General features: G+C 56.7%; 2 protein-coding genes across 2 annotated transcripts; one reads left to right on the forward strand and one right to left on the reverse strand.

Moving 5' to 3' along the window:
- Positions 1–518: 518 nt before the first annotated feature.
- LIMS2 (LIM zinc finger domain containing 2) lies at positions 519–27219 on the reverse strand. Its single transcript, XM_004387034.2, has 10 exons — positions 27104–27219; positions 22207–22366; positions 18906–18972; positions 18577–18697; positions 4169–4318; positions 3381–3531; positions 2248–2340; positions 1620–1668; positions 1372–1447; positions 519–666 (listed from the first exon to the last, which is right to left on the reverse strand). The coding sequence occupies exons 1-10, from the start codon at positions 27190–27192 to the stop codon at positions 519–521; spliced, it is 1104 nt and encodes a 367-aa protein (XP_004387091.1). The 5' UTR covers positions 27193–27219.
- Positions 11944–13048, forward strand: GPR17 (G protein-coupled receptor 17). Its single transcript, XM_004387035.3, has one exon. It carries the CDS (start codon positions 12007–12009, stop codon positions 13024–13026), a length of 1020 nt encoding a protein of 339 aa, XP_004387092.1. The 5' UTR covers positions 11944–12006; the 3' UTR covers positions 13027–13048.
- Positions 27220–27354: the final 135 nt, after the last annotated feature.

A 27354-nucleotide genomic window follows, 5' to 3' on the forward strand; every position in this document is an offset into this window, starting at 1 on the left:
GGTGAACAGAGTGGGGACCTCTGGTGTGGAGGCTGCACAAGGCCCCTGGGAGGACTTGTATAACCAGGTCAGTGCTGGCTGGGCTAGGCAGTGGGGAAGACGCTGTGCTCCACAGCAGGGCTGGTGACCCCGGGCTGTAGGCTGTGTCCCTGGAGGCCCCTGGCTGAAAGTGCCAGGCACAGGTGGAAGTGCCATGGTGACCGAATGTGAGGTGGAATGTGCATGTGGGCACAGGCTGCCACCTCCGGCCCCCCTGCCTCTGCCCCATGCGGGTAGACAGAAATAGGGAAAGAGGAACAATAGCAAGGGAGGAGAAAGGCAGCGCTATGGGAAGTAAAAGCGAAGGAGGAAACAGTGAGCAGAGGGCAGGGCAGTAAGGGGGAGGGGACAGGATGGGCAAAGGACAGAGATGAGACAAGGAGTCTGAGCAGAATACAGAGGCAGGAGGCAGCCCGGGGAGGGGAGAGAAAGGTGGAGACCCCCTGGGAGAAAGGGGAGTACAGGCAGGCAGGAGGGCCTCAGGCAGAGTTGAGGTCGGCAGCCTTGGGGTGGGCCTTGCGGGAGGCCAGCTCTGACAGCTTCTTCAGCCGCTTCTTCAGCTCCAGGGGGAACTTCTCATAGCACTTCCTACACACCGGCTTCATGTCAAACTCCACAAACTTGTTCCTGGGCGGGGGGCGGGGGGGGGGCAGCAATCAGGGTGTGGCTCCAGGAGACTCTAGCCCAGAGTCTTCTCTCAGCTATCCCCAGACCCCAGCCTCCCCACCCTGCCCCTCCCATGCCAGGAAGCCAGAGGTCACAGAGGATGAGAGATGGGCCTCTGGCCCTCCCTTCCTTCCAAGAGACTTCTCCCCAATTCTGACACTTCAGAACCTTCAGCAGCTCGCCCTGCCCACTGCCTATGAGCCTGGCACACTGGGCTCCTCCTCGCTGCTCACAGCAGCACCCACCCTGCACTCATGGCAGCTACCTGGATGGCAGTGGTCTGACTCCTGGGCCTTGTGTATGCTGCTCCCTCTGCCAAAATGCCCTTCCCTCCCCAAGGCCAGCGTCTTTGTCTGTATATTGGAAGCCTTTACAAAACCAGCTCAAGTGGCTGTTCTTCCCTCACCCCCCACCCCACCCCACTCCCAACCCCTACATCAAAGGCCTTTTCTGCAGAGTCAGTTGCAAAGGTACATATTCCACCTCCCAGGCTTGGGGAGGTGGCGAGTTTGCCCTGTGCTCCCACTGGATGCCCAGGGCTTGGCCATGAAGGGTGCTTAGAGAGGGCCTGACAGAAGGAAGAGCCCACAGAAAGCCCATTCAGCCCTGAGCCCCTGTGATACTCTCCACGAGGTCGGGAAGAGGAAGCTAGGCAATGGGACTCACTTCAGGGTGAGCTTGCTGTTGCAGGTGGAGCAGGAGAAGCAGTTCACACACCAGGCCTTGTTGAGGGCTGACACCACTGTGGGGGTGGGGGGTGGGGGAGGGTGTTAGCAGGCTCCCCTCTGGCCAGCCACAGGCCCAGCTGTGCACACTGAGGGCCAGCTGGGCCTGCAGCTGCAGGAGCCACAGCCCAGAGGGAGGACGGGGCGGGCAGGGGGAGGGAGGAGGCCGAGGGACAGAGGAAGCCTTACCATCACCCTCGATCACATGGCTGCAGTTGTAGCAGACATCCCCAAAGAGCTGTGGGCCAAGGAGGGTATCAGTGTGAGCGGCAGGCAGTCCTCCCCTCAGCCCGGGGCCAGCCCGAGTCCCAGCCCCTCCAGACGGCCAATGTCAAGCATCCACCTGGGCCTCGTGGGCCCTTCCTGCAGGCCACAGCCTCAGACCTGAGGCGAAGGCACCCTAGCCCATTAGAATTACCCCCTGGGGCATACAGTGGGCCTGAGGCATTGTTTCCCAAAATGCCCCTTTGCTCCTACTGGTACCTGTGAAAGGGTACAGGCCAGGGCAATAACCCACCCCATCAGCACACACCACAGTAGCCAGGCAGCTTTGCTGGACATGAGTGGGGGAGAAAAGGGTGTGACATGTCCTCAAAGTGGGCCAACGAGGAAACTGAGGCTCAGAGGGGCCAGGACCTGAGCACCCAGGCCCAGCCTCGCACCCACAACAGGGCCACAGGGCGGCTCCAGTGCATCCCTTCCGCTCAGACCCCTGCAGAGCACTGGCACTCCCACAGCAGGTCCAGCTGCCCCAGCTGCCTCCCTTCGAGGCTCCCTGCAGGCCAGACATGGCAGACAGTGCCCTGCGAGCCCGTACCTGGTTGTAGTGTGTCTCACAGTAGGCCAGCCCCTTCTTCTCATAGTGCCGGTGCCCCAGGAATGGCTTCTCACACTTGGCACAGACAAAGTGCTGGGGAGGAGAGCAGATGCCGGGATGTGTGCAGGTGGGCTGGCATGGGGACCCCGGGGCCCAAGCAGCAGAGGGCCCGCCCACACCCACACAGCTGGGCAGGAGCCTGCCACCTCTTGACTGCCCAGTGGGGAAGAGCTTGGGCTCTGCGGTCAGCAAGGCCTGCTTCTCCACCACTGACTGTGATGCTGCGGGCCTGCACTGCCCCTCAGCAGCCTCAGTGCGAGGAATCAGGTGTCACAAGGCGCCTGGAGTGGGTAGGCCCTCAGGTGGCAGCCGCCCTGACTATTAAATGTGAGGTGCCTCCTCGGAAGATGTGCAGGTGTCTCCCCCGTGGCATCTCCTCCAAGCCCGGAAACACTCAGCAGCACCTTCCTGTGCAGCGAGGGTTTGGCCGTGCGGCTCTGCCCTCCCCAGGCGGGCTGGGTGGCAGGTTCTGCATCAGCTCATCAGGGGCAGACACTCCACGACCTCCAGCCGGACCTTCTCAAACAGGACACAGAAGGCGTAGCTTTCTGGGAACAGCTGGCCAGGTCATGAGCGAGGGGAAAAGCAAACAGGCTTCCCAAGTGTTTCCGTAAGAAGAGTAGAGCCTACAGCCAGGGCTGAGTGCTTCAGGTGACCCAGGTGAGTGCACCTGAGGAGCTCAACAGCAGGGTTGCCAAGCTCCTGTGTAATGGGACTGGGCACACAGCTGGTTCTCTGTTACCCACAACCCAACAAGGTGGCCCTGCGCAGAGCAGCCCACAATTTTCTCACGGCTTTGGAATCCCCTAGAAGGCCAGGAGGCAGAGGGAAGGTGGGCGTGGCTGCCTGACCCTGGCCTGTGTGCTCAGGTCTCCTGCTCCCGTGGACGGGCTGGGGTCTTAGGCTGGGGTCTCTGGCGGGGACAGGGAGGGGCGGCACCCAAAAGGAAGGTCCTGGGGCTGGAAGTGTGGAGGGCCGCTGGGATGGACTCTGACCATGACCACAACCATGACCCAGGGCATCATCCCCACTCAGGACCCTGGTAGAGGTCAGGCACGGTCAGCCTCGCTCACCTCCACATGCCACTGCTTGCCCAGCGCGTTGACCACGCGGCCCTCGATTGGTCGGCGGCAGGCGCCGCAGATGGGCACGCCCATCTTGTCATGGCAGGGCAGGCAGTAGAGCTCCCCCTTCAGCTCACGGGCCTCCACCGTCAGCTCCTTCCTGGAAGACAACGCAGGGCCCAGTGACAGCCCTGCTTGTTCTGCAGCCCTTCCAGCTCAGGGCCACAGCCTCCAGAGAGGCCCTGTTCTAGCCAGCACAACAGCTTGCTATGATCTCTGGTCTCTTTTGGGACTTCCTGTTCTCCAGACAGGCCTAGGGGCACAGAATTCCCGCAAAGGCCTCTAGAAGGGCGGCCTGTGTTCTGCCCCATCAGCTACTGAGAAGCAGGTCTGTTCTCTGGCCCTTCTCCTCCTCTACCCACACTGGGTTTCGGGGGTAGGCGGGGAGGCCTTTGGGGTCTCTTCAGTTTCCCTTTCCTCTCCTGCTCCCGTTAATACCCTACATCACCTGACCCTGACTGTCCCTCTCTGCATCATCTCAGCCAACAATTCTCAGCAGGCAAGGGACCCAGGCTCCTCCACCCCTGAGTGTCAAGCCACGCTGTGCACATGGCCCCTGGAACAGAGCCCTGGAAAGGGGTGCTTCCTCTAGCCTCCCCTTCCCACCTCCAACCTGCAGCCCTGCAGCCAGCCGTGCCAGGCCCACTCTCTGGACACCCCTCACTGCCCACCAGGCTCATCCTTGCAGCTGGGATGGCCCTGGCTCTCCTCAGCCACAGACTGGGCTGTACACATACCCACAGTGGGTGCAGCTGAAGTGGTCAGCGTGGTAGGCATCGTTCCGGAACATGAGGGGCTGCTCATCGATGACCAGGTGGCACCGCTGGCAGACATACTTGCCCAGGCCCTTGGCCTTCTCTCGGTTGTGGCAAGGCCGGCAGAGGTGCCTATGGGAAGCAGTGGACAAAGAGGACTGCGTGTTGGGGGCAGAACGTCCACTCCTCCTCTTCCTCTCAGACCACCAGGCCACCTCCCAGGAGAAGAGATGCCTCTAGGCCCCACCAGCAGCTCTGCACCACACCTGAGTGCGTCTGAGGAGCTCATCCAGTGGCACCCAATCAGGCGACCCAGAAGGAGACACACCAAAATGTTCATGGTTGCTGTCTTTGGCTGGTAGGCAAAAGTGCTACTTTTCTTCTTTCCACGTTTGTGTAGACTAGGGTAGACGTTTAACTGGCATTTGTTGAAAAAACAGTTTTACTTTTCAAATGTCCCTTAACAAACATGAGTGATTGTATAATGAACACATCAGCCTAAATCCCACTGTGCCCAGAAGAGTGGCCAGTGGGTGCTAGTCAGGCAGCTGTGTACCCCCTTCCTCGGGGTCTGCCAGACCAAGAGAGCCTGAGCAGCCACAGACTCTTTCTGTCTCCAAAGACAAACACGGCTGTGTCCGACCAAAGCCCGAAACCCAGGAACCGTCACTACAGAGTCTTTTTTGTGAAGACGGAGAAGTAATTTCTGATGCTACTCCCTGCTTTGGGCAACAGCTGTGGACTGAAAGAAATCAACATGGTTTCTCTTTTCTCAGGCCTCAAAGGTAGCAGGAATTTAGATTCAGATACAGAGACCCTGATTCTGACAACCCTTGCTGCCCACTGCCCACCTGTACCCAATCTATAACATGCTCCTGATGTGTCCAGAGACCTCCCTCCCAGGCCCTCAACCCGCAGGCGTGCCCCATCCTCACCATCCTCCACGGCATTTGGTATCCAATGCCAGCCCTTTGCAGGCAGGTAGGGGAATCTACTTCAGAGATCAGTCCTGACTCAAGATCCCCCAAGCAGGTTACAGTGGGGTGGATCCCAGATCCAAGGCAGCCAGCTCAGCATCCATGTCCTTGACCCCCACCTGCTCCCTCCATCTGGGCTCTGGACCCCATCCTGCACAACATCACCCTCCATTTGCCCCATGTACCTGATCTTCCCAACTGGCCCGCATGCTGAAAGGCTCAGGGCCAGGGGCCCAAGCAAGATGCCCCCTAAATGTGCACTCAGCTCCTGGTTGCCTCACAGCTGCACCTCCACCAGCCCCCACATGCCCAGCAGAGGACACGGGGCACAGGACGAGTTTGCTCACAAGAGTGAATGTGTGACTATGTCAAAGGAGAAAGGATGGATGGTGGGTGTTATCTCCCTGGGTCAATAGGGCCTGGCTGGGGACCCCGGGCTGTCCCTCCTCCACCAGTGGGCAGTGGACGTGGCTGGTGGCTGCAGTCTTCGTGACAATGACAGAGGCTTTGCCCTTTCCTTCTTCCCCCTGACATTTGTCCAGGCGCCCTGTGCCCCTGGCTCCCCGCCCAGGCTGCCTCACCCAGCCACCCACTGCCACTTGCCCACAACACATCATCTGCCGCCTACTGTGTCTGTGCCACAGACACAGCTATTTCTCATACCCAGCTCTTAGCATTAGTACAGCATTCAGCACACATGGAGTCATTGTTGTTTCAGAGCTATAGAAATTAACCACTCCCCAATACCTCACTGCAATGGCCTGTGCCCTGGAAGCTGCCATCTGTGATCGACCAGAACAGAAGGTCTGTAAGCCCAGAAACGCCCTGCTCACCGCAGCTGGTGTGAGCCAGTTCCCAGGCAGGAAGCGCACCCATGCCCTGGCCCACACACCTGCACCCCACCAGCTCCCAGGAGACAGAATTGAGAGGCCCCCCACACTTGAAGGAGTCCAAGATGGGAAATGTTCTCTCGACAGACTTGACCCCATCACCAGATCAAAAGGCAACCTTCCAAATATCTTTTCCAGGTAGAATGAAGATGGAACCTAAGAATTCTAGCATCAAGGTGCAACAGAAAACAAAACAAACCAAACAGCCAAAAACCCTAAGTTTTAAAGTGACACACACTTGGGTCCAAATCTGGCTCTGCCACTTCCTAGATGTTTGTCAGTGGGCAAGTTACTTAACCCCTTTGAGCCTCGGTTTCCTCATCTGTAAAATGGGGCAAAAATCCCAAACGCACAGGGCTGTTGTGAAAAAAAGACAGAACATCTGGCAGTTACTATCCAAATGGTAGCCATATACATTTTAAATGTTTTAATAAAAAACATAATTACAGGTATCCGTTGCTTAATGTCCACAATACACCTTAAGTGATTTGGACGTTGTACATACACCATATTATATACAGGAGAGAGGTGCGCAGGATGGTCACAATAGGCCCCCCACACTGCCACTGCAGCTGTGCTGAGGGACTGCATGAAAACTTTGGCTCCGCCGCCGCTGCCTGTCCTGCGTGGTCGCCTCCTGGTCTCCGAGAGCCAGGCCCCACCCTGCCCACCTCGCACATGCCATCAGCCATGCAGTTGCTGTCGAGCGGGCCACTTCCCAGCCTGCCACACTGACAGCTCCCTTCCTTCCTTCCTCACTGCCCTCCCCGTCTCCCTAATAGACTATAAACTCTTCCAGCCCCACCCGCCCCAACCCTACTTCTTAGGCCACTGGGAGGAGCTGTGGCCTCCGGTGTCATGCACAGGGTGCCCAGGCTGAGTGGGGCAGTGGCCTCAGTGGGGCAACCCCCTTGATGGCTCCGGCAGCGTCTGCACGGTCCTTGCCTGAGGCGAGCTTGGTGGGACAGGCAGCTGCGGATGGGCGCCAGGACCCTTTCCCCTTGCTGCCCGAGGGCGGGGCGGGCAAGGGACCGGAGGGCTAATGAGACAGAAAGGACCTACTTAGCAAAGTACTGTCCTGCTATGTCCCGTTCTCCTTATGGGACCGTGGAAATACATGCCATCGGCCTCTGCCAGAACAAGCTTTAAGCAACACATACCGGTACTTAACCCTTACAAGCCCAGTGGTACATATAGCCATCGTTGGTAAATACAGAATTTTTTTAGCCTCTGGGGTTTATTGGGAAGCTGCTGTACCACTGACAGACAGTGTGCTGCAGTAAAGCAAGGGCCTTTATGACTGTTTGAAATGGAAGAAATGGGCGTGTGCTGCAAATCACTGTTTTTACAGGGTATTGTATGAGGTATCTGAATTTTTGGTAGGAAAAATAGAAGTTTTGCAAATTTTTATTTGTTACCATATGTACCAACAGACCCAGGTGGGGACTCTGGGGTATAATTAGTGGTACTTCATATTTACCACTAAACACTTTAGGGTAGGCTTGTGGGAGGAGACAACAAAAAAAATCCATGCTACCCACCAAAAATTCAGACACACTCAATGATTCAGCATGCTTCCATTAAGGAAAACGCACGGCGACAGCAAAAAATTCAAAGCAGAAAATAACTGGGTCACCAAAGGGTTAAAAGTCTTAAAACTAGCAATGGTGATTTAACTCCCTGTATTACTGGATAGGAATCCCTCGGTGGCGCAAATGGTTAAGCGCTCCACTACGAACAGAAAGGCTGGCAGTTCAAACACACCGAGAGGAAACTTGGGAGAGAGGCCTGGTGATCTACTTTCGAAAAATCAACCATTAAAAACCCTGTGGAGCACAGTTCTACTCTGACACACAGGGGTGCCGTGAGTTGGAATCGATGGCAACTGGTTTTAGTTGCTGGATAAATCAGCTGTGGAACAATGAGAAGGAAGAAACTTTGCTCACACAACTACTACCAACACCCTAACACAGCCGGTCCAAATCTTGGGGGCCGGGTCAGAGGGCAGGAGTGGCTGGGTGGTTTGGGGAGGAGCCAGGGTAGCCGAGGGCCAGCCTCCGGGCTAAGCCTGTCCCACAGGCCAGACAGCGCCCCATTATGAGGCGGCCTGCAGCTGTGGCCCGCTTGAGATAAAGGCCATGATTTATTCCTCCTGCCCGAACGGGACCTAATTATACAGGGCAGGACACAAGGGCCCCATAGCAAGTATCCTAAAAGAGTCCCCTCTCATCCGGCTGAACAAGTCTCTCCAGCTCCCACCGCCCATTCACAAGACCCTCTCCTGCACGCAGGGCAGGCGTGGGAGCACCCACCCGTTGGCATGGCAGCCAGCCCCTCCCTGCACCTACCCCCAGTCACAGGAAATTGCCCCATTCTGAAACGTCCTCTTGTATCTGTCAATGCCACTGAGAGCCTGACCCACGGCGCCCACTCCCCAGACCGAGGACAGTCACAGACTCAGCCTCTGTGAGACACGCTGGGGGGCTGGGGACACACTGGGATATTCATGGACCATGGCAGAAGAGGCGGCCGCAGGAGCGGCACCACACCACACAAGGGCTCCCACAGGAATGAAGCGGCCTTTCAGGGCCAAAGGAGCTGCAGCCTCTCCTCCACTCCTTAAATAGCCAGCCTTCCACCTCACCGTGAGGGCCCACCGCTCCACCATCCACCGGCTCCGGCTCACCGCCCTCCTCTGCGCTCACCTCCCTGCCCTCCTGCCCCTCCCGCCTGAACCATCTGAGAGAGGTAAGGGGGTGGGGCAGGCAGGGAGCTCAGTGGCCAAGCAGAGCCAAGCACAGAGGCCCTACGGGGCGCGGGAAGGGCACCTTCTCTGTGGTCACAGTATGACCCATTGTCGGGGCTCACCATAGCCTGAACTCAGCCCCACAAAGGAGGGGCTCGCAGCCCACTGTCTGGGGGCTGAGAGAGGGCCCATTGCCCAGGCTCTTGACCACTTGGCTACTTTGGCACAAGAAGGTGCCAGATGAACAAGTCTGTGGGGAGAAGTGGTTAGGCGAGGGAGGGAGAGGTGTCCTGATGTGAAGCAGAAGACAACGGCCACTGGCAGCATACAGCACTGCCACCACAGCCCTCTCACAGACATGACAGCCTGCCCAGCTGTCCCTCCATGGAGCCACCTGCCTGCTCCTCTGACCACTCGCTGTGCAGCCAACGCTGCCCAGACCTTCTGGTCAGTGCTACACTCAAGCTCCGTCCCCCACTAATGAGGGACTGGAGCGAACTCAGGCCAAGGCCCTTTAAAGTAATGAGAGTGACTCAAATTTAAAAAAAAAAAATCAGTATCAATATTCAATAAATGGGTGAGAGGGATGAAAGAAACCTCAGCACACCAGAAACAAGCCAGACAAGGGATGGGACCCCAGGGAGTCCACTGCTGCCGTCACAAAGGTTTGGGAGACCAGGGGCAGCGCCAGTTTCCACCCAGGCAGTTCTAGCCTGTCCACCCACCTGCCAGCCCCATTTCCAGGGGCTCCCGTCCAGGCCCCTGCAGGGCAAGGGCCAGGCAGGACCGGTGCCACGTGGGGAGACCTGTCCAGTCACACAGGCCCCCCCACCACAGAAGGCCCATGCTTGGTTTAATGCTCTGCTGTTGCCATCTTGAAAGTCTTACTTTTTGTAAAAGGGCCTTGCATTTTAATTTAAAACTGGGCCCGAAAATTATGCAACCGGTTCTGGGGCCAGGCCCCGAGAAGGGTGCACTGTGCTGGGACAGCTGCAGCGTGGACTGAGCAGAGCCACCCTCCCAGCTCTGCCGACAGGTGCCCTGTCAGCCTGGAGGTGCTGGGGTCTCTGATCTGGCTCCCAATCCCAGAGCCATGGCCGGGCCCAAATGACCACGGGCAAGTTAGTGGACCTCTACTTCCTGGTCTGTGAAACGCACTGCTGCCTGCTTCCCAGGACTGGCAGCACAGGTGGTCAGTGCCCTGCACTGCCCTAACGGAGGGGCCCGGTGAGGATGGACCTGCCGGCAGAGCCCAGGCCTGGGGGCGGAGGGCACAGGCTCATTCAGCTCAGCCCTCTGCACCCCTCGCCTTCCCTGGGTTCTGACAGGAGCCCCTCACTTGCTTGGCCCCAGCCCCTCCCCAGCCCCCAGGGTTTCTCCAGCAACAGCCCCTCTGCTCACACCTTCCTCCTCTCCTTGCTGCGAACAGCACACATCACCCATCCTTCCTGCCCACGTCTACCTGCTGTGCCCCGGGCTGTCCCTCTCCTCCCTTCCCCACTCTCTGGCTCTGGAGACCTGTCTCCTGCTTGCAGCCTGGTCCTCATCCCCCAGCACACAGTCACGGCTCAGTCGCTTTGTCTCGGGCTGTGTACTGCCTTTCCCTCCATGCCACAGCCCTTCTGGAGCCCCTCTTTCTGGGCCCTTCACTGTGCTCCATGTAAACCTGTCTCCTCTGGCACCCGCCTGAGCCCCCAAATAGCCCTGCTCCCTACATTCCTGTCCTCAAATCTCTACTCCCACAGCACGCTGACCCTAGCAGTCCTAGGAAAGGAACCGGGGCTGTTGCCCACCAGGGACATGTGGTGTGAATGGGGCCCTGACAGCAAATCCACCACCAGGACAACTGAGAGCGCATCCCACAAAGGGCAGGCAGTGCACCGGGAAGTGCAGACCGGCCCCATCTGCAGCCCAGCCTCCCAGGGCGGGGGAATGTGGGTGCTGTCCGGCTGCGGAGACACCCACTGCAGCCAGTCAGCGCCCAGAAGGGCATGAAAAGCAGGGGCTGAGTTCAGCGTGAGGTCTTGCTGCCCCTGCCATTCGGGCCTCTCCTGCCCACACCCAGCCGCCGCCACCAGCCATGTGAGCAAGGCAGGCTGTTTGGGACTCTCCCTCTCCTTCTTGCATCTCTTCACTGGACTAAAGTCCAAGCAAGAGTCAGCTGCTCCATGGAGGAGGGGGCGGGAAGCACCCTAGCTAGAACCGGGTTCACCAGGAGTAAGTGGCTTTTGGGCCAGGCCAGTAGAGCTTGGCCTCACAGAAGCGGGCAGACCGGGTAAGTGGGGCCAGCAGCGGCAGACAACCCCAGGCCTCTCCCAGGCTTGGTGCTTGGGTGGGAAACCCTCTGTACCTCTGGGTCAGCCCGCTCCCAACTCCTGGAGGAAAATCACCTCCTGGCTGTTAAACGGCTCTAGGAGTGAGGCCCAAGCACAGGGCCTCAAATGCAGGTCTCATCCCGCAGGGATGCCCTGAGGGAGCTGGTGGGCTGAGAGCCCTGGAAGTCTGGGCGGCAGGAAAGGAGGGACTGACGGCTACCTGCCCTCCCGTATGTCAGGAGCTAGGGGAGCAGCGCGCAGGCTGCACGGTCACGGGCACAGGCAGGAGCAGAGTCACGTCAGTGCTGGAAGGCCCTGCGGGCTCCAGGGGGCAATGGCGGGGACTCTGGATGAGCAGGCTTCCTGGGGCAAGGCAGAGGCTGCAGAGGAGCTGGCTGGGCTCCCCGGGGGATGGAGACCCACCCATCCTCAGAAGCGGGACTCGGGGACTACGCGTGCCACCCTGACTGCATTCCGACAGCACACCTAGGGCTAAGCAGAAGACAGGCCTTCTCCCACACACACCCCAGCCTGGGCCTCCTACGTGGTGCTGACCTCCCCTGCCATCTCTGGGGCACAGCCCTAGACGCAGTGTGGCAGCTGGGACACCCAGAGCCGGGCCCATCCCTCACCCCGGCAGTGCCCCAGGAGCACCCAGGCTCTGGCTTTGGGTTGTGCTTTTTGCTGAAGTTCAGAACACCCCCCACAAATGGACACAGGAAGCACCCTCAGTAGTCACACGATTCAGGACAGGGGGATCCTGCAAGTGGCCAGTCTGACTGGAGCTGGGGCGCGGGCGGCAGGCTGTGTGGAGCTCACGGGCCCCAGGCGCTCTGTAACGCCGTTCTTGTTCCCTCCAAGCTCGTGCCCTGGCTCTGCCCCCAGCCAAAGTATGAATGGCCTCGAGGTGGCCCCCCCAGGCCTGAACGCAAATGCCTCCCTGGCAGCCGTGGATCAATGTGGCCAGGAGACTCCACTGGAGAACACCCTCTTTGCCTCCTTCTACCTGCTCGACTTCATCCTGGCTTTTGTCGGCAATGCCCTGGCCCTGTGGCTCTTCGTTCGGGACCACAAGTCAGGCACCCCTGCCAACGTGTTCCTGATGCACCTGGCTGTGGCCGACCTGTCCTGCGTGCTGGTCCTGCCCACCCGCCTCGTCTACCACTTCTCCGGGAGCCACTGGCCATTCGGGGAGATCCCATGCCGCCTTACCGGCTTCCTCTTCTACCTCAACATGTATGCCAGCATCTACTTCCTCACCTGCATCAGTGCTGACCGCTTCCTGGCTGTCGTGCACCCTGTCCGGTCCCTCAAGCTGCGCAGGCCCCTCTACGCCCACCTGGCCTGCGCCTTCCTCTGGGTGGTGGTGGCCGTGGCCATGGCCCCACTACTGGTGAGCCCGCAGACCGTGCAGACCAACCACACAGTTATCTGCTTACAACTCTACCGGGAGAAGGCCTCCCACCACGCCCTGGTGTCCCTGGCAGTGGCCTTCACCTTCCCGTTTGTCACCACAGTCACCTGCTACCTGCTGATCATCCGCAGCCTGCGGCAGGGCCCCCGCGTGGAGCAGCGCCTCAAAAGCAAAGCTATCCGCATGATCGCCATGGTGCTGGCCATCTTCCTGGTCTGCTTCGTGCCCTACCATGTCCACCGCTCCATCTACGTGCTGCACCTGCACAGCCACAGGCCCTCCTGCACCGCCCAGCGCATCCTGGCCCTGGGCAACCGCATCACCTCCTGCCTCACCAGCCTCAACGGCGCCCTGGACCCCGTCATGTACTTCTTTGTGGCCGAGAAGTTTCGCGACACCCTGTGCAACCTGCTCTGTGGCAAAAGGCTCACGGGGCCACCCCCTAGCTTTGAAGGGAAAACCAACGAGAGTTCGCTGAGCGCCAAGTCAGAGCTGTAAAGGCCAGCCCTCCGGAAGCCACCCCAGAGGGACAACGCCCCCATGGCGGTGCTGCCCAGACTCAAGAAGGATCCTTCTGTCCCTACTCCTGGCCCTCAAGCAGAAACAAACTGGCATCTCAGCAGGCCACGCCCCTCACTCTCAGGCGTGAGCTCAGTCACCCCCAGGGCAGAGTCCAGGCTTCAACCGGTGCATGATTCCCTACAAAGAAAGAACTGCCGGGAGCCCAGCCGCCTCTCTGCCCACTGAGCACTGGGCAAGGAGGCCAGAGGACCAGTGGCTGACAGTGAGCACCGTTCTTCCTTTCCCAAGCTGCCTGCCTGGCTGCCAGCCTACTTCCCACGACAGAAACGCCTCTCGGCAAAGCTCCGCAGAAGGAATTCCAGAAGGTGGCCAGAGAACAACCTTCGAGAGGTGGAGGGGTGGGGAGGGGTGCCCAAATATTTCCTCTGAAGTGCAAGGTGGTTTGAGCTCCCTTTGTTGTGCACTCGGTAGACGACCCCTGACTTAGTTTAGGGGCATAGACTATACAGCCCAGTGCTGGGTAATACCTTTCCGCCGGTCACCAGGTCATCAGCTCAGTGTTGGATACACGGTGCCTCCTACTCTAAGCCCTCCAACAGACCTAAAGAGGTCCGGTATCTGGCCTGATAATCACCAGTGCATCTCGGCATGTGTCAGTCCCTCCCTAGTCCTGGCCAAGCACACGCATCAGCGGACAGTCCCAGAAGCCAAGCTCTGTTACTGCCTGGGGAAGCCCAGGGCAGAGCAGGACCTGGTGGGGACCTGTCTCCCACTAACCCAGGACTTGTTACATGATCATAAACTTAACACAACTGTAATTTTAAGACTATGAAGGGGCAGTGTTTGGTTAACATGACATCCTTCCCAGAACTTTCTTCCCTTCAACCCAGGAATGGCAAAGCAGTGGCGAAGGCAGCAGAGTTGGGGCTCAGGGGTGGGCTGCACACACTCTCAATCTCTCTCCTCTTCTTGAGAGCCCGCAGGACCATGTCTGCACAGTGAGGTTGGTGGTGCCAGCCTAGGTCTCCTGGAGAAAGGACTCTTGTTAATCACACACTCCAGCTGGCACCTACACCCCCTTTCCCTTACAGCAATACTTCTATATTACATCCATCTTAACTATCTAGTGCTGCTATAACAGAAATACCACAAGTGGATGGCTTTAACAAACAGAAATGTATCTTCTCACAGTTTAGAAGGCTGGAAGTCTGAATTCAGGGTGCCAGCTCCAGGGGAAAGCTTTCTCTCTCTGTCGGCTCTGTGGGGAGGTCCTTGTCATCAATCTTCCACTGGTCTAGGAACTTCTCAGTGCAGGGACCCTGGGTCCAAAGGATGTGCTTTGCTCCTGGTGCTTCTTTCTTGGTGGCACGAAGTCCCTCTACTCTCTGCGCTCTTTCACATCTCGAAAGAGATTGACTCAAGATACAACCTAACCCTATAGGTTGCATCCTGCCTCATTAACATAACTGCCTCTAATCCTGCCTCATTAACATCATAGAGGTAGGATTTACAGCACACAGGAAAATTATACCAGATCACAAAATGGAGGACAACCACATAATACAGGGAATCATGGCCTAGCCTAGTTGACACACATTTTTAGGGGACACAATTCAATCCATAATATTCCACTACTTGGTCTCCAAAAATTCATGTCCTTGACACATGTAAAACCCACTCACTCCGTCATATCACAGCAAAAGTCTTAAATCAACTCCAAGTGCAAATTCCATCTTCTGAAAAATTTCTCTTCATCTGTGAAATCTGTATAAGTTATCTGCTTCCAAAGTAAAATTGTGTAACAGGCACAAGTTAGACATTTCCATTACAAACGGGAGAAATTGGAGGAAAAGAAGTGGTAACAAGCACCAAAGAAGTCAGCAGAACACATCACATTAGCTCTCATGGCTTGAAAATAATCCTCTGTTCTCTAAGACCACTTAGGCAATGGCCCTGCCCTCCAGACTCCGGGTATTAGTCACACTCTCCAGATTCTGGGCAGAGGTCCCTCGGCCCTAGGCTCCACCTTCTAGGCCCACTGGACAGCAGCTCTGCTCTGTCAGATTTGGGCAGCCCCTTTCCCCTAGTCCGTCTGTGTGGCAATCCTACCCCTTTAGCTCCGGCAGACCCCATTCTTCTGCCCCTTGGGCATAGTAGCCATGCCCCCTCAGCTTTGGGCAACAGATCCGGCTCCATCCCACTGGCACTCGTGAACAGCAGCCTCATACTCCAGAACCGAGTTGGTGAAGATGTGACTCTTTAAAACCTAGGAATCTGTGGCCCCACATTTTGAGACCCCAGAGGTCACGGCCCTATTCTTTGAGATCGAGGCAGCGCTGCTTCCTGTGTTCCTTGTCTGTTCAGCTTCTGCTTCCTGGTTCCTTGGCCTCTCAGCCCCTTGGACCTCTTAGGCAGGCCTGGAGTCCACTCTGCTGGGCCAAGCGTTCCAAAGCTCTTTAGCTCTATCAGTAAATGCCTAGAGGCGTCCCACTCAGCCAGTAAAGCACTCGGCTGGAAAGCACTCAGCTCTCCCACTCCCAGGGTGGGCAAGCCTAGCTCCACCAATAAGTGCCCAGAGGCACCCCACTCTGCCAGGAAGCCTCCTGTGTAAAGGCACTCAGCTCTCTCGTTCCATGGGTCAGCTCCCAAGTTGTCTCACGCTGGTCTCCTGGTTCTGCTGCTGCTGCTTCTCTGCTGCTGCTTCTCACTGTCTGCACTGTCTCTGGTGTTACAGTTCTCCTCACTTCCTTCTGAGTCCCCACCAGAATTGTCTTTGATGTCCATAATTCCACCAACAGTTACTTCAAGGAAATTTAGGTTTTTACTATTAGAAACTTTAAAACTCTTCCAGCTTCTACCCGTTACTCAATTCCAAAACCAATTCCACATTGTAGGTATCTGTTAGAGCAGCACCCAACTCTCCTGGTACCAAATTCTGTCTTAGTTATCTAGTGCTGCTGTAACAGAAATACCACAAGTGGATGGCTTTAACAAACAGAAATTTATTTTCTCACAGTCTAGAAGGCTTGAAGTCCGAATTTAGGATGCCAGCTCCAGTGGAAGCTTTCTCTCTCAGTCAGCTCTGGGGAAAGGTCGTTGTCATCAATCTTCTCCTGTTCTAGGAGTTTCTCAGCACAGGGACCCTGGGTCCAAATGATGCACTCTGCTCCTGGTGCTTCTTTCTTGGTGGATGAGGTCCCTCTCCTTTCTGCTTGATTCTGTCTTTTATATCTCAAAAGAGATTGACTTAATACAACTTAATCCTATAGATTGTATCCTGCCTTATTAACATAACTGCCTCTAATCCTGCCTTATTAACATCACAGAGGTCAGGATTTACAACACATAGGAAAGTTACATCAGATCACAAAATGGAGGACAACCACACAATACTAGGAATCATGACCTAACCTAGTTGACATACATTTTTGGAGGACACAATTAAATCTACAGCAGCATCTTATTTCCCAAAGCACTGAGTCTCTTCAGGACCCTCCCCACAGACCAGAAGGGTGGGTAGTATTGTGTGCACAGTGGCTCATAAAAGGACAGGGCTCACCCTGGGCAGTACATCAAGCCATCTTGTCCCCAGCCTCTCACCCAGACAGCTGACACTTGGGCACTGTGGAGGGCCAGCATTGTGCTGAGCACTGGAGATGCCAGGATGTGCCTGCCCAGCAGCACATCTCTCATGGGGCAGGTAACGGACAACAGTGTCACCAGCAGGATCAAGGAAGAATAAAGGAGGTGCGTGACAGAGGACAGCATGGCAGAAGAGCCCAGGGAGGAGAGCTAGCTGACAGAGGAGACACTGGGTGGTGCCGAGGACCCCCAGATCTCTGGCATTGTAAGGAGGGAGAGTGGGGTCTTCTACTGCAGTGAAGACTGCTGGAGAAGCAGACCTGGCCAGCAGTGCACAGGTCAAGGGCTCCATGTGGGGCCCACTGCATATCGCGGTAGTCCCATCAAGGGAGAGGTCAGGGATGGAGGTACAAATTTGAAGTTTTCCAGAACACTTGAGACTCGGGGGCTCTGTCCTTGAGGGCAGAGATGAGGAAAAAGCCCCAAATAACCCTGAGACTTAAGAGATGAATGGAGGCCAGGGAGGCCGAGCAGGTGCCTGGGCAGGAGCAGCCCTGAGGCCAGAGGAGGAGTTCATGGAGGAGGGGTGGGGCTGTGGCACAGCTCAGCAGGTCAGGGATCACTGGGCTGGCAATGTGGTGGTCACTGCCACAGACGGGGGTAGGGGCACAGGGGAGGAGACAGCAGGTGTGCTGCAGGGGCTGGGAGAAGCCAGTGCAGTGCAGAGGGAGCAGGCTCAGGTGTTTAAACCATGGGACTCCCCAGGTCTGGCCCTCCAGAAAGGGAAAGAGAGAGAGGTCGGAAGTCGAGGCCCTCGAGGAGCCACGGGGAGTGAACTGGGCTTCAAGAGGTGCAACAGAGGGAGGGGTGGTGCAGGGGAACAGGGACACCCCAAGCTCGTGCCCTCAGGGAAGTGGGAGAGGAGACCATCAGCTGCAAGGGGGTGGGAGGGCATAGCACAATGGTGGGAGAGGAATCAACTGGACGGTAATGGGTTTGGTAAGAAGACCTAAAGGAGCCCTGGTGGTGCAGTGGTTAAGCACTTGGATGCTAACCGAAATGTTGGCAATTAGGGTATGGCAGATATGGCAAGCACTGCACCGGCCCTGGGTGTGTGGCACCACCGAGCAGTTTCTACTAACCCAGTACAGCCAGTGGTGTATCTATGGAAAATGGCGCCTATGACAAGCACTGAAATTGCACCCCTGTCCAAACATCTGACACCCCTCTTTTAGATAACTTTACCATAATATCAGCTCAAAAATACAAGTCAAGCTCGTTAGTCTTTTAACTAACACATTACCATGCTTGAGGAAGGATGTGGAGCCATACAGGATTAACAGAAACTGCTCAGTGGCGCCACACGCCCAGGGCAGGTGCCAACCCGCCAGCAGCTCTGAGGGAAAAAGATGTGGCAGTCTGCTTCCATAAAGATTACAGCCTTGGAAACCCTACGGGGCAGTCCTACCCCGTCCTATATGGTGGCTATGAGTAGAAATGGTCTCAACGGCAGTGGGGTTGGTTTCCTGGTTTGGAAGGAGACCTAGCGCTGCGAAGGAGTGGACGTCCTTAGTTTAGAGTGAATCTGGGCAGCCTCATTGGGGGATTTCTCTCCAGCAATGCTCTGCTGTGTGGGTGCAGGAAGGGGAAGGTGGACAGTGGGGTCAGCAGGGTGGGTGGCAGGCAGGGATTGATGCAGCTCCAAGTCCCTTATCCCGTCACTGTCTCTAACCGGCTCCTGCTCCAGCCACTTTCCTCCTCCTATCAGCTGTCAGCCTGCTGCCTGGGAATAAGCATGACCCTAAGGGGACCCTGACACTTGGCCCCCAGTGTCACACTGGTATTTTACCACCACCACCCCCGCAGGGACGAGGTAGGGTCAGCACCAGTAAGTGGCCATGGCACCCCCGAGGTCTCTGACCAGGGCCGCATGGCCTACCTCACCTGCCCGCATTCTTCACGAAGCCCAGGTCTGCCAGCTCCGTGTCACACAGCTCACAGCGGAAGCACCCAGGGTGCCAGTTGTTGTTCATGGCCTTGATGACGCGGCCGATGATGAACTCACCTGCAGAAGGAGCGGAACCTCTTTGCCCACCCACATCAGCTCTCATCCTGGCTCTTGGGGTGCCCACAGGCTCCAGTCCCACAGCACTGAGAGGCACTGCTCACGGGCCCAGGACTGATGCTCAGAGGGATGCAGGAAGGGGCCCACCGGCCCCCCACCCCGCCGCCGCCCCTCCCCCACCCCCAGCGCTCCCTGGGACAGCCCTTACCGCAGGATCTGCAGCAGGGAGCAAACAGCATTTGGAAGTCATGTTCACAGTACTTCCGGCCTTCGAACTGCAGATGGAACCAGAAGAGAAAAGACACGCAAACCATCCATCATTCCCACGAGCTAGGCTGACTGATCCTTTGTTGGTCAGCACCTGCTCTCAGGAGGGCTGGACAAGCAACCCCCTCACAAAACTGTAGCCACTGCAGGACGCAGGGGTGGGAGGGCCTCCAGGAGAGGGTGGTAAGGAGTTGAAAGGCAGTAAGGGCTGGGAAGGGGAGAGGAGGGCACGCCAGACTGAGGGAACAACAGGTCCAAGGCCTGGAGACAAGAGACTGGCCCACTGGATTGGCAGGAGAGCAAAGGGTGGCGCTCTGTAGAGCTGGCGTGGCCGAAAGGCCAGGTCTCAGGGGCCATTGCTGTGTGATCTTGGCCCTGCTGGTCCTGAGCACAGGGTAGGGAAGAATTTTCAGCTGGGGAGGGATGAGATCACTTTGAATTCTATGTGTTGCTGTGCCGTATTTTCTATGTGCCTTCTCTGGGAAGCCCAGCTCCCCCAGAGGCCACTGAAGACCACAGGAAGGGAGCCTGAAGGAAGGAAACACAGGAAGGGCAGGGAGACCCAAGGGAGAAACCCGAGTCCTTCAGCCAGCAGGGTCTGTGTGAACACCAGCCAGGCAGCACTGTCCCCGCCTGGGCAGAGAGGGTCCTTGCACTGGCCCCAAACATGGCCATGTTTGGGTTTTCTCTGTTCTCTAGGATGCGTGTTAGGCTGCAAGTGGATACAGCCCTGCCCAGCGACCTACAGAAATATCAGAGTTTAAATCATACAGCTACAAATATTTCTTGAGAACCAGGCCTTATTCTAGGCACATGCCCACCATTCTTCCACTGCCCTGACAGTTGGCCAGCGTTTCCCAGGAGGCAGGAAGGCACTGGGGAACAGCTGCTCTGCTCTGCCAAGCCACGTCCATCCATCAGCCATTCCCATCATCTTCCTTCTAAATATATCCAGCATCTGGTCACTTGTTATCACCCCCACTGCAGCCACCAGTGGTGTGTCGGTAAATATTTAACAACCAACTCTCTGGGGAGGAGAAGCCCTGATCTGTAGTGTTTGCCAATTTCTATGGTGTAAATATCCCATCATGGCCAATTTCAAGCTACTGGCATAAGGTCACTGAATGTGGGGTTGAGAAGAGATGTCCTATAGCACACCACTATATAGTGTTCCTCCGCACAAGTACAACAGACCTTCAAAGGCATAGATCATAGAAAAATAAAACAAAATAATTAGGAAGTGGAAGGTTTTGAATATTTTTTACCTTTGTGGGTGGTTTTTTCTTTTTTTTGGTACTTTAGATGAAGGTTTACAGAGCAAACTAGTTTCTCATTAAACAGTTACTACACATACTGTTTTATGACACTGGTTAACAACCCCACGACATGTCAACGTTCTCCCTTCTCAACCATGAGTTGCATATTATCAGCTTTCCTGTCCCCTCTTGCCTTTTAGTCCTTGCCCCTGGGCTGTTGTGGTCCTTTGGTGTGGGTGTTTTTTACTAACATTTTTTACTTCTTCATTCACCTCTCCCCTAGCCTCTGGTAACCACTAATCTTTTGCTTTTATGGATTTGCTATTCTAGATATTTCATATAAATGTAATTATACAATATCTGTCCTTCTGTGTCCAGCTTGTTTCACTCAGTAATTTTTTAAGGTTCATCCATGTCATAGCATGTATCAGGTCTTCATTTCTCTTTACAGCTCAATAATATTCCATTGTATATTGTTATGGACTGAACTGCATCCCAAAAAAGTATGTGTTGAAATCCTAACCCCTGTAACTGTAAATATGACTCTGTTTGGAAATCAAGGGTTTTCTTTTGTCATGTAATAAGGTCATGCCAGTGTGGGGGGGTGGATCCTAAACCTAATCACTTCTGAGCTATAAAAGACCAGAATAGACACAGAGACACACAGAGAGGGAAGACAAGCACCAAGGGACGCCAAGGAACTCCTGGTGCCACAGTCAGAGAAGGCCCTCCCCCTGAGCCAGGCCCTGAATTCGGACTTCTAGCCTCCTGAACTGTGAGAAAATAAATTCCTGTTCTTTAAAGCCACCCATTTGAGGTACATTTTGTTACGGCAGCACTAGATGCCTGAGAAATAGGTTTAGACCACATTTTATCCATTCATGTGCTGACGGACACCTGGGTTGCTTCCACCTTTAAGCTATTGTGAATAATGCTGCAGTGAACATTAGCGTGCATTTGTCTCTTTGTTTAACTTTCTGAGGAAGCACCAGATTGTCTTCCACAGTGGCTACACCATTTTACATGCCCACCAGCAATGCACGAGGGCTCCAATTTCTCCCCAGGAGTTCATCCAGCCTTCATGGTATATAATTTAATTTTTAATAATAATTTAATTTTTAATAATGGCTGTGTTTAACAACCAGCTTGCAAGAATGCTGAAAAGTTAGCAATCTGTCCTGTGAGCTGGTGTGGCTCGGCAGAGGCCCCTTGGCTCTCATCTAGATTACTGCAATCACCTCCCACCTGGTCTCCCTCTTCTGTCCCTGCCCCCTTGCTGTCTATCCTCAACACAGCAACCGGAGTGGCCCTTTTCAAATGTCAGTCGGATGACATGACCCCTCTACTCTATACCCATCTCACAGAGTAAAAGCCTGAGGCCTTACAAGATCTTCCTCTCGCTGCCCCTGCACTCATCTTCCACCTTGCCTCTCATTTCCTCTGCCTCAACCACACTGGCCTCCTCGCTGCTCTTCCAGCGCCGCAGCCCTGCTGCCACCTCAGCACCTTTGCACTGGCTGTGCCCTCTGCTGAGTGCCCATCCTGCAGACCTCACCTCCTTCAGATCTGCTCAAGCAGATCTTCTCTGTGGGGCCCTCCCTCACCACCTACCCTCCCCATCCTGAGATGCCTTCCTGCAAGAGCGCTCAGCACCATCTTATATATACTTTCTGCGTTGACTGTCGGATCCTGGTGAGGGGTAAGGGCCACGAGGGCAGGGTCTCTGTGCCCCTAGTGTCCCCAAAGGGGGCCAGAGGAGTGAATGGCTCTCCTTCAGTGCCACTGCAACCGGAGGAGCAGGCTCTGCACCAGCAGGAGGCAAAGCTGGGCTCAAGGCCTGATATGACAGCCTTGTCCAGGACTACAGCCCTAGGCACAGTCCAGAGCTCCCTGCAGCAGGCTCTGCACCTGGGGCGGTGGCTCAGACTCCGAGAAGGCAGCCCCACTGAGGGTCCCAAGTCCCCAACCTTCCCCAAACATCCTTACCTCGTAGAAGAGCCCCTCGGGGAACTGCCGGAAACACTGGGCGCACACAAAGCAGTGCTCGTGGTACAGCTCCCCATTGCTGTTGACGATCCTCTCTGCAGGGGCAAAGTGGGCTTGGCAGCGCTGGCACACGGCATTGGCCAAGGCATTGGACATGTTGCTGGGGGGAAAGGGAGTGGGCAGGTCAGCACTGAGGGTGGGCAGATAGGGAGCAGGCCCTCCTCTCTTTAAAAAGTCGAAGAATGGCCTCGGTACTGTGGGGGCTTGCTCACTGCACTCCTGGGCCACCGGCACGGCGGCCACACGCTCCTGCAGCTGCACACTAAGGTGCCAGTTACAGGCCCACAGCCACACACCGGAGGCTAGGCAGGGCTTCCCCTCTGCGGGGGCGAACTGTCCTGCCTGAGGGTATCACCGCAGGAAGAGGAGCACCTTAGGCAGCATGGGCTCAGGGAGGAGGGAGAGAGGTGTGGGCTCAGCTCTGGGCTGTGGGCTACGGATCCTACAAGGGGTTTCTGCCACATGGAGATAGACCAGAAACTGCACACGGGGCACCCAGGCTAGACTTGTCTCTTCTCTGCCTAGGGACCACCTGGCATGCTGGACTTCTGCGTGCCTCGGCCTGGTCTCAGGTCTACTCTGGGGACATCCATACTCAGGTTGGAGCACTGAGGTCAGGGCTGGGCATGGCAGCAGGAGTTGGGGAGAGCCCAGGATGACAGAGAAGCTCAGTGCCCAGTACCTTCTCCCTCACTGGCTGGCTGGTCTCATGAGGCAGGCCGGGGGCCCCGCAGGCTCAGAGGCTGACCACCCCTGGCTGCTGCCCCTGGGGGCTGGTCTGGACATCACTGGGCCTGACGGCACTCTGGACCAGCTGCCCTTTCTCTCCTGAAGTACACACCCTAAGTAGTAGGGAGGAAGTTCCATCACCCGACTGTGAGCAAGACCTCGAACATCTTCCAGGGCTTGGAGAGGTCAGAAATCAACAGGAAATCCTGAGACTGCATCTGGACTTCCTCACTCAGAGCACCCAGAAAATGAAGCCACCAAAGGATTCAGTCCAGCCCCAGACTCTTGGACTGCTCCTTAAACCAAGACCTCTGGCTCTTAACCAAGCGCACAGCCACCCTGTCTTACATGTGCCCCCAGACTCTCCCCAGACCCTGCTCTGGGCCCCAGGGCTGACTTCTGTGTACTGCGCCAATGGGCGGCCCCTTGCCCTCTGGCTTCCCATGGGCGGACCTAACTCCCACCCGCTGGCTGCTGCTGGATGTGGCATCCCTCTACACAGCCACAGCTCCTGGGTGGCCCACCGTGCAGCTACTGCCACTCTCCAGGTGGTCCTGCTGCCTGTGCTGCCGGCCCAGATCCCTCACCAGCCTTCACCTGTCCCCACTTTCATAGACAGACCCCTTATTAAACTCTCCCCATCACTCCATTCGACTGTAACATGCTGCCTACCAGGGCCCTGGTAGACACATCCCCACCAGCAGCCCGGCCACAGCCCTTGCCTCTGCACTCCTGTTCATCTTGAAGTTGGCACCATGGGGCAGCCCCACTACAGAGCCTGGCCCTCAGTTTGATCTGCTTCTAGCTCCCCAGGCTCGGTCCCCTGGTGTCTCAGGTCAAGGATTTTGTTGTCTGTCCCCTACATTGTCACACAAGCCCTGGAACAGGCAGGTGGGGTATGGGGGTGACAATCTACCCCCCACTTGCTGCCCCAGCCCAATTATCCAGGCAACAGGGCCTCTACCCGCAGCACTGTGAGAAGCTCTGTGGCTGCCCCCACCCCAGCACTGCTCAGGAAAACTCAGAGGCGACACAGAGGACAGACTTTAATCCGCTGCCTAAGAGACTTAATGAAGTTGGATGACTGAACCACTGCACTGTCCAGAATGTCTCATGGACAGTGCAGGGCAGGGCAACATGGCAGGGACAAGCGCGGCCCTGGGCTCCCCCAGAGACAGGCTCCAACCTTGACTCCCAGCCACCAGTCAAGGTCTGGAAGAATGGAGCTCCTCCGGGCCTCGTCTTCTCTGTAAAGAGGTCACCCCCCAGTAAATGATGCATGGACGGCATAAAGCATGTCCAGCACAGAGCACAGGGCCCAGGCAGGGCAAGCCTTAGCTAAATGAAGCTGTTGTGCTCATCTTAACTCTGGGAGCTTAACCCTGGGCGCTTTCCAGAGCCCCTCCACCACGGCCCATCCAGGGGAAGGCCTACAGGCTGCCTACACTCCCTGAGAGGGCAAAGGGCCAGAGACATGGATATGCCAAGTCCTCCTCCACACATTCCAGCCAAGAATGGGGGGCACAAGGTCTGCCCAGTTAACCCTGAGGAGACACCCTGCCCTAGCCGGACAACACAACACACTGCCAAGGGCACCACCCCTGCCCAGAAGCCAAACTCCAGAGCTTCTATACATGCCATCATGTACCCCTTCCCTAGTACCCCCAAATGCTGTCACTCTGACAGCCAACACAATCCAACTTGCTGCAAGATGTCCTGACATTTACAATGACGATGTTAGCCGGGGGGCAGGGTCTCTCCATTCCTGGCTCCAGATGAGGAAGCTGAGGTGCAGAAAGGGTCAGTGACCTGCTGAGGGTCATAGAGGAGTGGACTCATGCTCTCTCCTATCCCCTCAACTCCTGGTGACATCACATAGGCTAGCCATTTGAGATTCTCGCTTCCTTCAACAGCCCCAGACTGTCCTCCGTCCCAGCTCTCCCACTCACTGGAGCCTAGAAAGACGGTTGTGAGGGCGCAGGTCCACGTAGGGGCTGGCCACAGCGCTCTGTTCCCAGTCCCACACAGGGTGAGCCCGAGCACTGGGGCCATGTCAGCCTGGGCAGGAGCCCGTCTAACAGCATGTGCTCTGCAGCCAAGCAAACCACACTGTAGCCTTGGCTCTGACACTCACTTGCTGTGTGACCAGCCACGGAGAACTCTGAACCTCAGTTTCCTCATCTGTAAAATGGGCCAGTAACATCTTCTTCTAGGGTTGGGAGGGGCCTACAAGCACTGCCAACGCTCCCGGTAGCCAGGGGCGTTCCTTCCTTCCTTCACCCCGCAGGTCTTTACTGAGGCCCCGCTGGCACTGCGCCAGGTGCTGGGTAGAGCGGAGCCCCACTGCAGCAAGGCCCATCCTGGCTGGAAGCGAAGCTGCCCCGAGCATTTTCCATCCCACAGCACTGCTTATGCCTATTCCCCCACCCCCTGAGGTTGGAGTCCAAGGCCAGTCCAAGACCAGCAGCAGGGGTCAGCTGAACCGGAACTCATACAAAGCCAGCCCCACGCCCATCCCAGAGGATAGAAAATTAATGAGCTATCTTGGGCTGCTGTATACACAATGCAATTACACCGTAAGAAACATTCTGAATGTCTACGAAAACTGCCTGAAATCACAGTGATTGTTCTGAAGTCCTAGCTGTATCCTTTGCTCTAGCAGCTTGGCTGCCACACTGTCAACTCAACAGAAGACCAGGGCAAAGACATGAACTGGCAGTTTACAGAAAAGGCAACTCAAGTGGCTTATGTGATAGAAAGTTCCTGAAGCCCGCTTCCCCTTACAATGCTTGCTTGCACTCCTCGAATCTTTGCCACGTTCTTGTGTTGCATCCATACTGGCCCATCGTGCCCCGGTCACTCACCCTGCCAGCCTGGCCAGCCTCACCTGGCACTGTACCTCCTGCTCATGCCACAGACACCAGGGTGGTGCAAGAGACAGACCAGAAGGGCTGGCATTCAGCTTGGCCATGTTCAGGTGAGTTAGCTGTCCTCCTGAACTAGGGACCTGCCCCGTGCCCCCGGTCTGGGATGGCCTGTGATGCCCAGTGCATCCCAGCAGGCAGCAGGTCTTCCCAGATGATCGCCCTCAGCTGCTGCTCCCAAGCACCCTTCGTTTCCTCTATTCTTAACCCCAGACAACTCAGTGGCTCAGTCCTCCGAGCACCCCTCCAGGCCCCGCCCCTGACTGCCGGCACACAGTGAACTCAGGCAGGCCCTCCAGGTGTCTTGGTGGTGGCGTTTCCACTGGGCAGCATTAGCCCCCCGGACTGCCTTCCTCACTAGGGTCCCCAGAGCCCTCATGGCCTCCTACCGCTGGGACTGCTGCTCTGGTCTCCTTCTCCGGCTCCCCCCCAACCCCCCCCCCACCTCAGCATGTTGGCCCCTACAGTTCCTCCTCCACCTGTCAATTCCATGCCAACGACCCCAAGCCCACAGCCCTCATTGCTCTCTCACCAGCGTTCTCCTGGATAGGTACTTCCACCTGGATAGCCCCAGGGCACTGCACACTCAACATGTCCAGGAACACCTCTCCAAGTCCTTGACCCCATCACCCTGGTGGCTCCACCTCCATGCAGGCGCCAAAGCCACTACCTCAGGTTAGCTAAACCCCCAGGTTAGCTCATCCTCTGAAACGCCCCTGGGGTCCAACATGAAGCGCCAGGCCACCCGCTTCCCACGCTTGAAGGAGGCTCTCCTCACTTGTCTACACTGGCAGTCTCCCCAAGTGATAAGCTTGGGGCTTTGGAGTCAGCCCAACCTGGGTTCAAATCCCAGCTTAGCCGTTTCTGTTCTGGGAAAGGCTCCTTGACCACTTCGAGCCTCATCTATAAAGTGGCGACAATAATAACACCTCTGTCTGAAAGGCTGTTACCTGATCTCGAACATGCCAACCTCAACGTGCATAGCAAATAACATTCCCCCCAACTAGATTCAGTCGCGCGGCCTCCCGCCTGGGTCGCTGCCCGGGCCCTGACCCCGCGCCCCCAACCGTTGGCCCTCGCCCAGAGGCCCCCGTCGGAAGGGCCAGGAGGGGCTTCCCGAGGAAAGACCTGGGTTGCTGCTTTCCTGCCATTGTCCTCGCCGAGGACCGCTCCAGGCGACCTACCCGGCAGCGGCGGGCGGCAGCGAGCTGCGCCGGTTCTGGCGTCGGCGGTACAGCCCAGACGAAGCGAGCGCGCGCAGCCGGGCCGCCATGGGGCCTCCGCCTCGACCTCCCGGGGCAGCCGGGTAGACGCACTGGGCCTCGGACCACCGGTGTCAGCAGGGCAAGGTGGGCGCAGGGTGGGGCGGCGCCGCGTCTGTCTCTGGGGAGAGCCCGGCTCGCCTCCGGCGCCACACCAGTCCCAGCACAGCAGG

The sequence above is a fragment of the Trichechus manatus genome, unplaced genomic scaffold, assembly GCF_000243295.1.
Source record: "Trichechus manatus latirostris isolate Lorelei unplaced genomic scaffold, TriManLat1.0 scaffold00179, whole genome shotgun sequence".
Taxonomy (NCBI): domain Eukaryota; kingdom Metazoa; phylum Chordata; class Mammalia; order Sirenia; family Trichechidae; genus Trichechus; species Trichechus manatus.

Excerpts from the sequence above, each read along its gene's own strand:
- GPR17 (XM_004387035.3), top strand. The coding sequence starts at position 12,007 with ATGAATGGCCTCGAGGTGGCCCCCCCAGGCCTGAACGCAAATGCCTCC.
- LIMS2 (XM_004387034.2), bottom strand. The coding sequence starts at position 27,192 with ATGGCGGCCCGGCTGCGCGCGCTCGCTTCGTCTGGGCTGTACCGCCGA. Across the intron at positions 22,367-27,103 it reads CTGCCGCCCGCCGCTGCCGG|CAACATGTCCAATGCCTTGG; the intron begins GTAGGTCGCCTG and ends CTTTCCCCCCAG. Across the intron at positions 4,319-18,576 it reads TTCGTGAAGAATGCGGGCAG|GCACCTCTGCCGGCCTTGCC; the intron begins GTGAGGTAGGCC and ends TGCTTCCCATAG.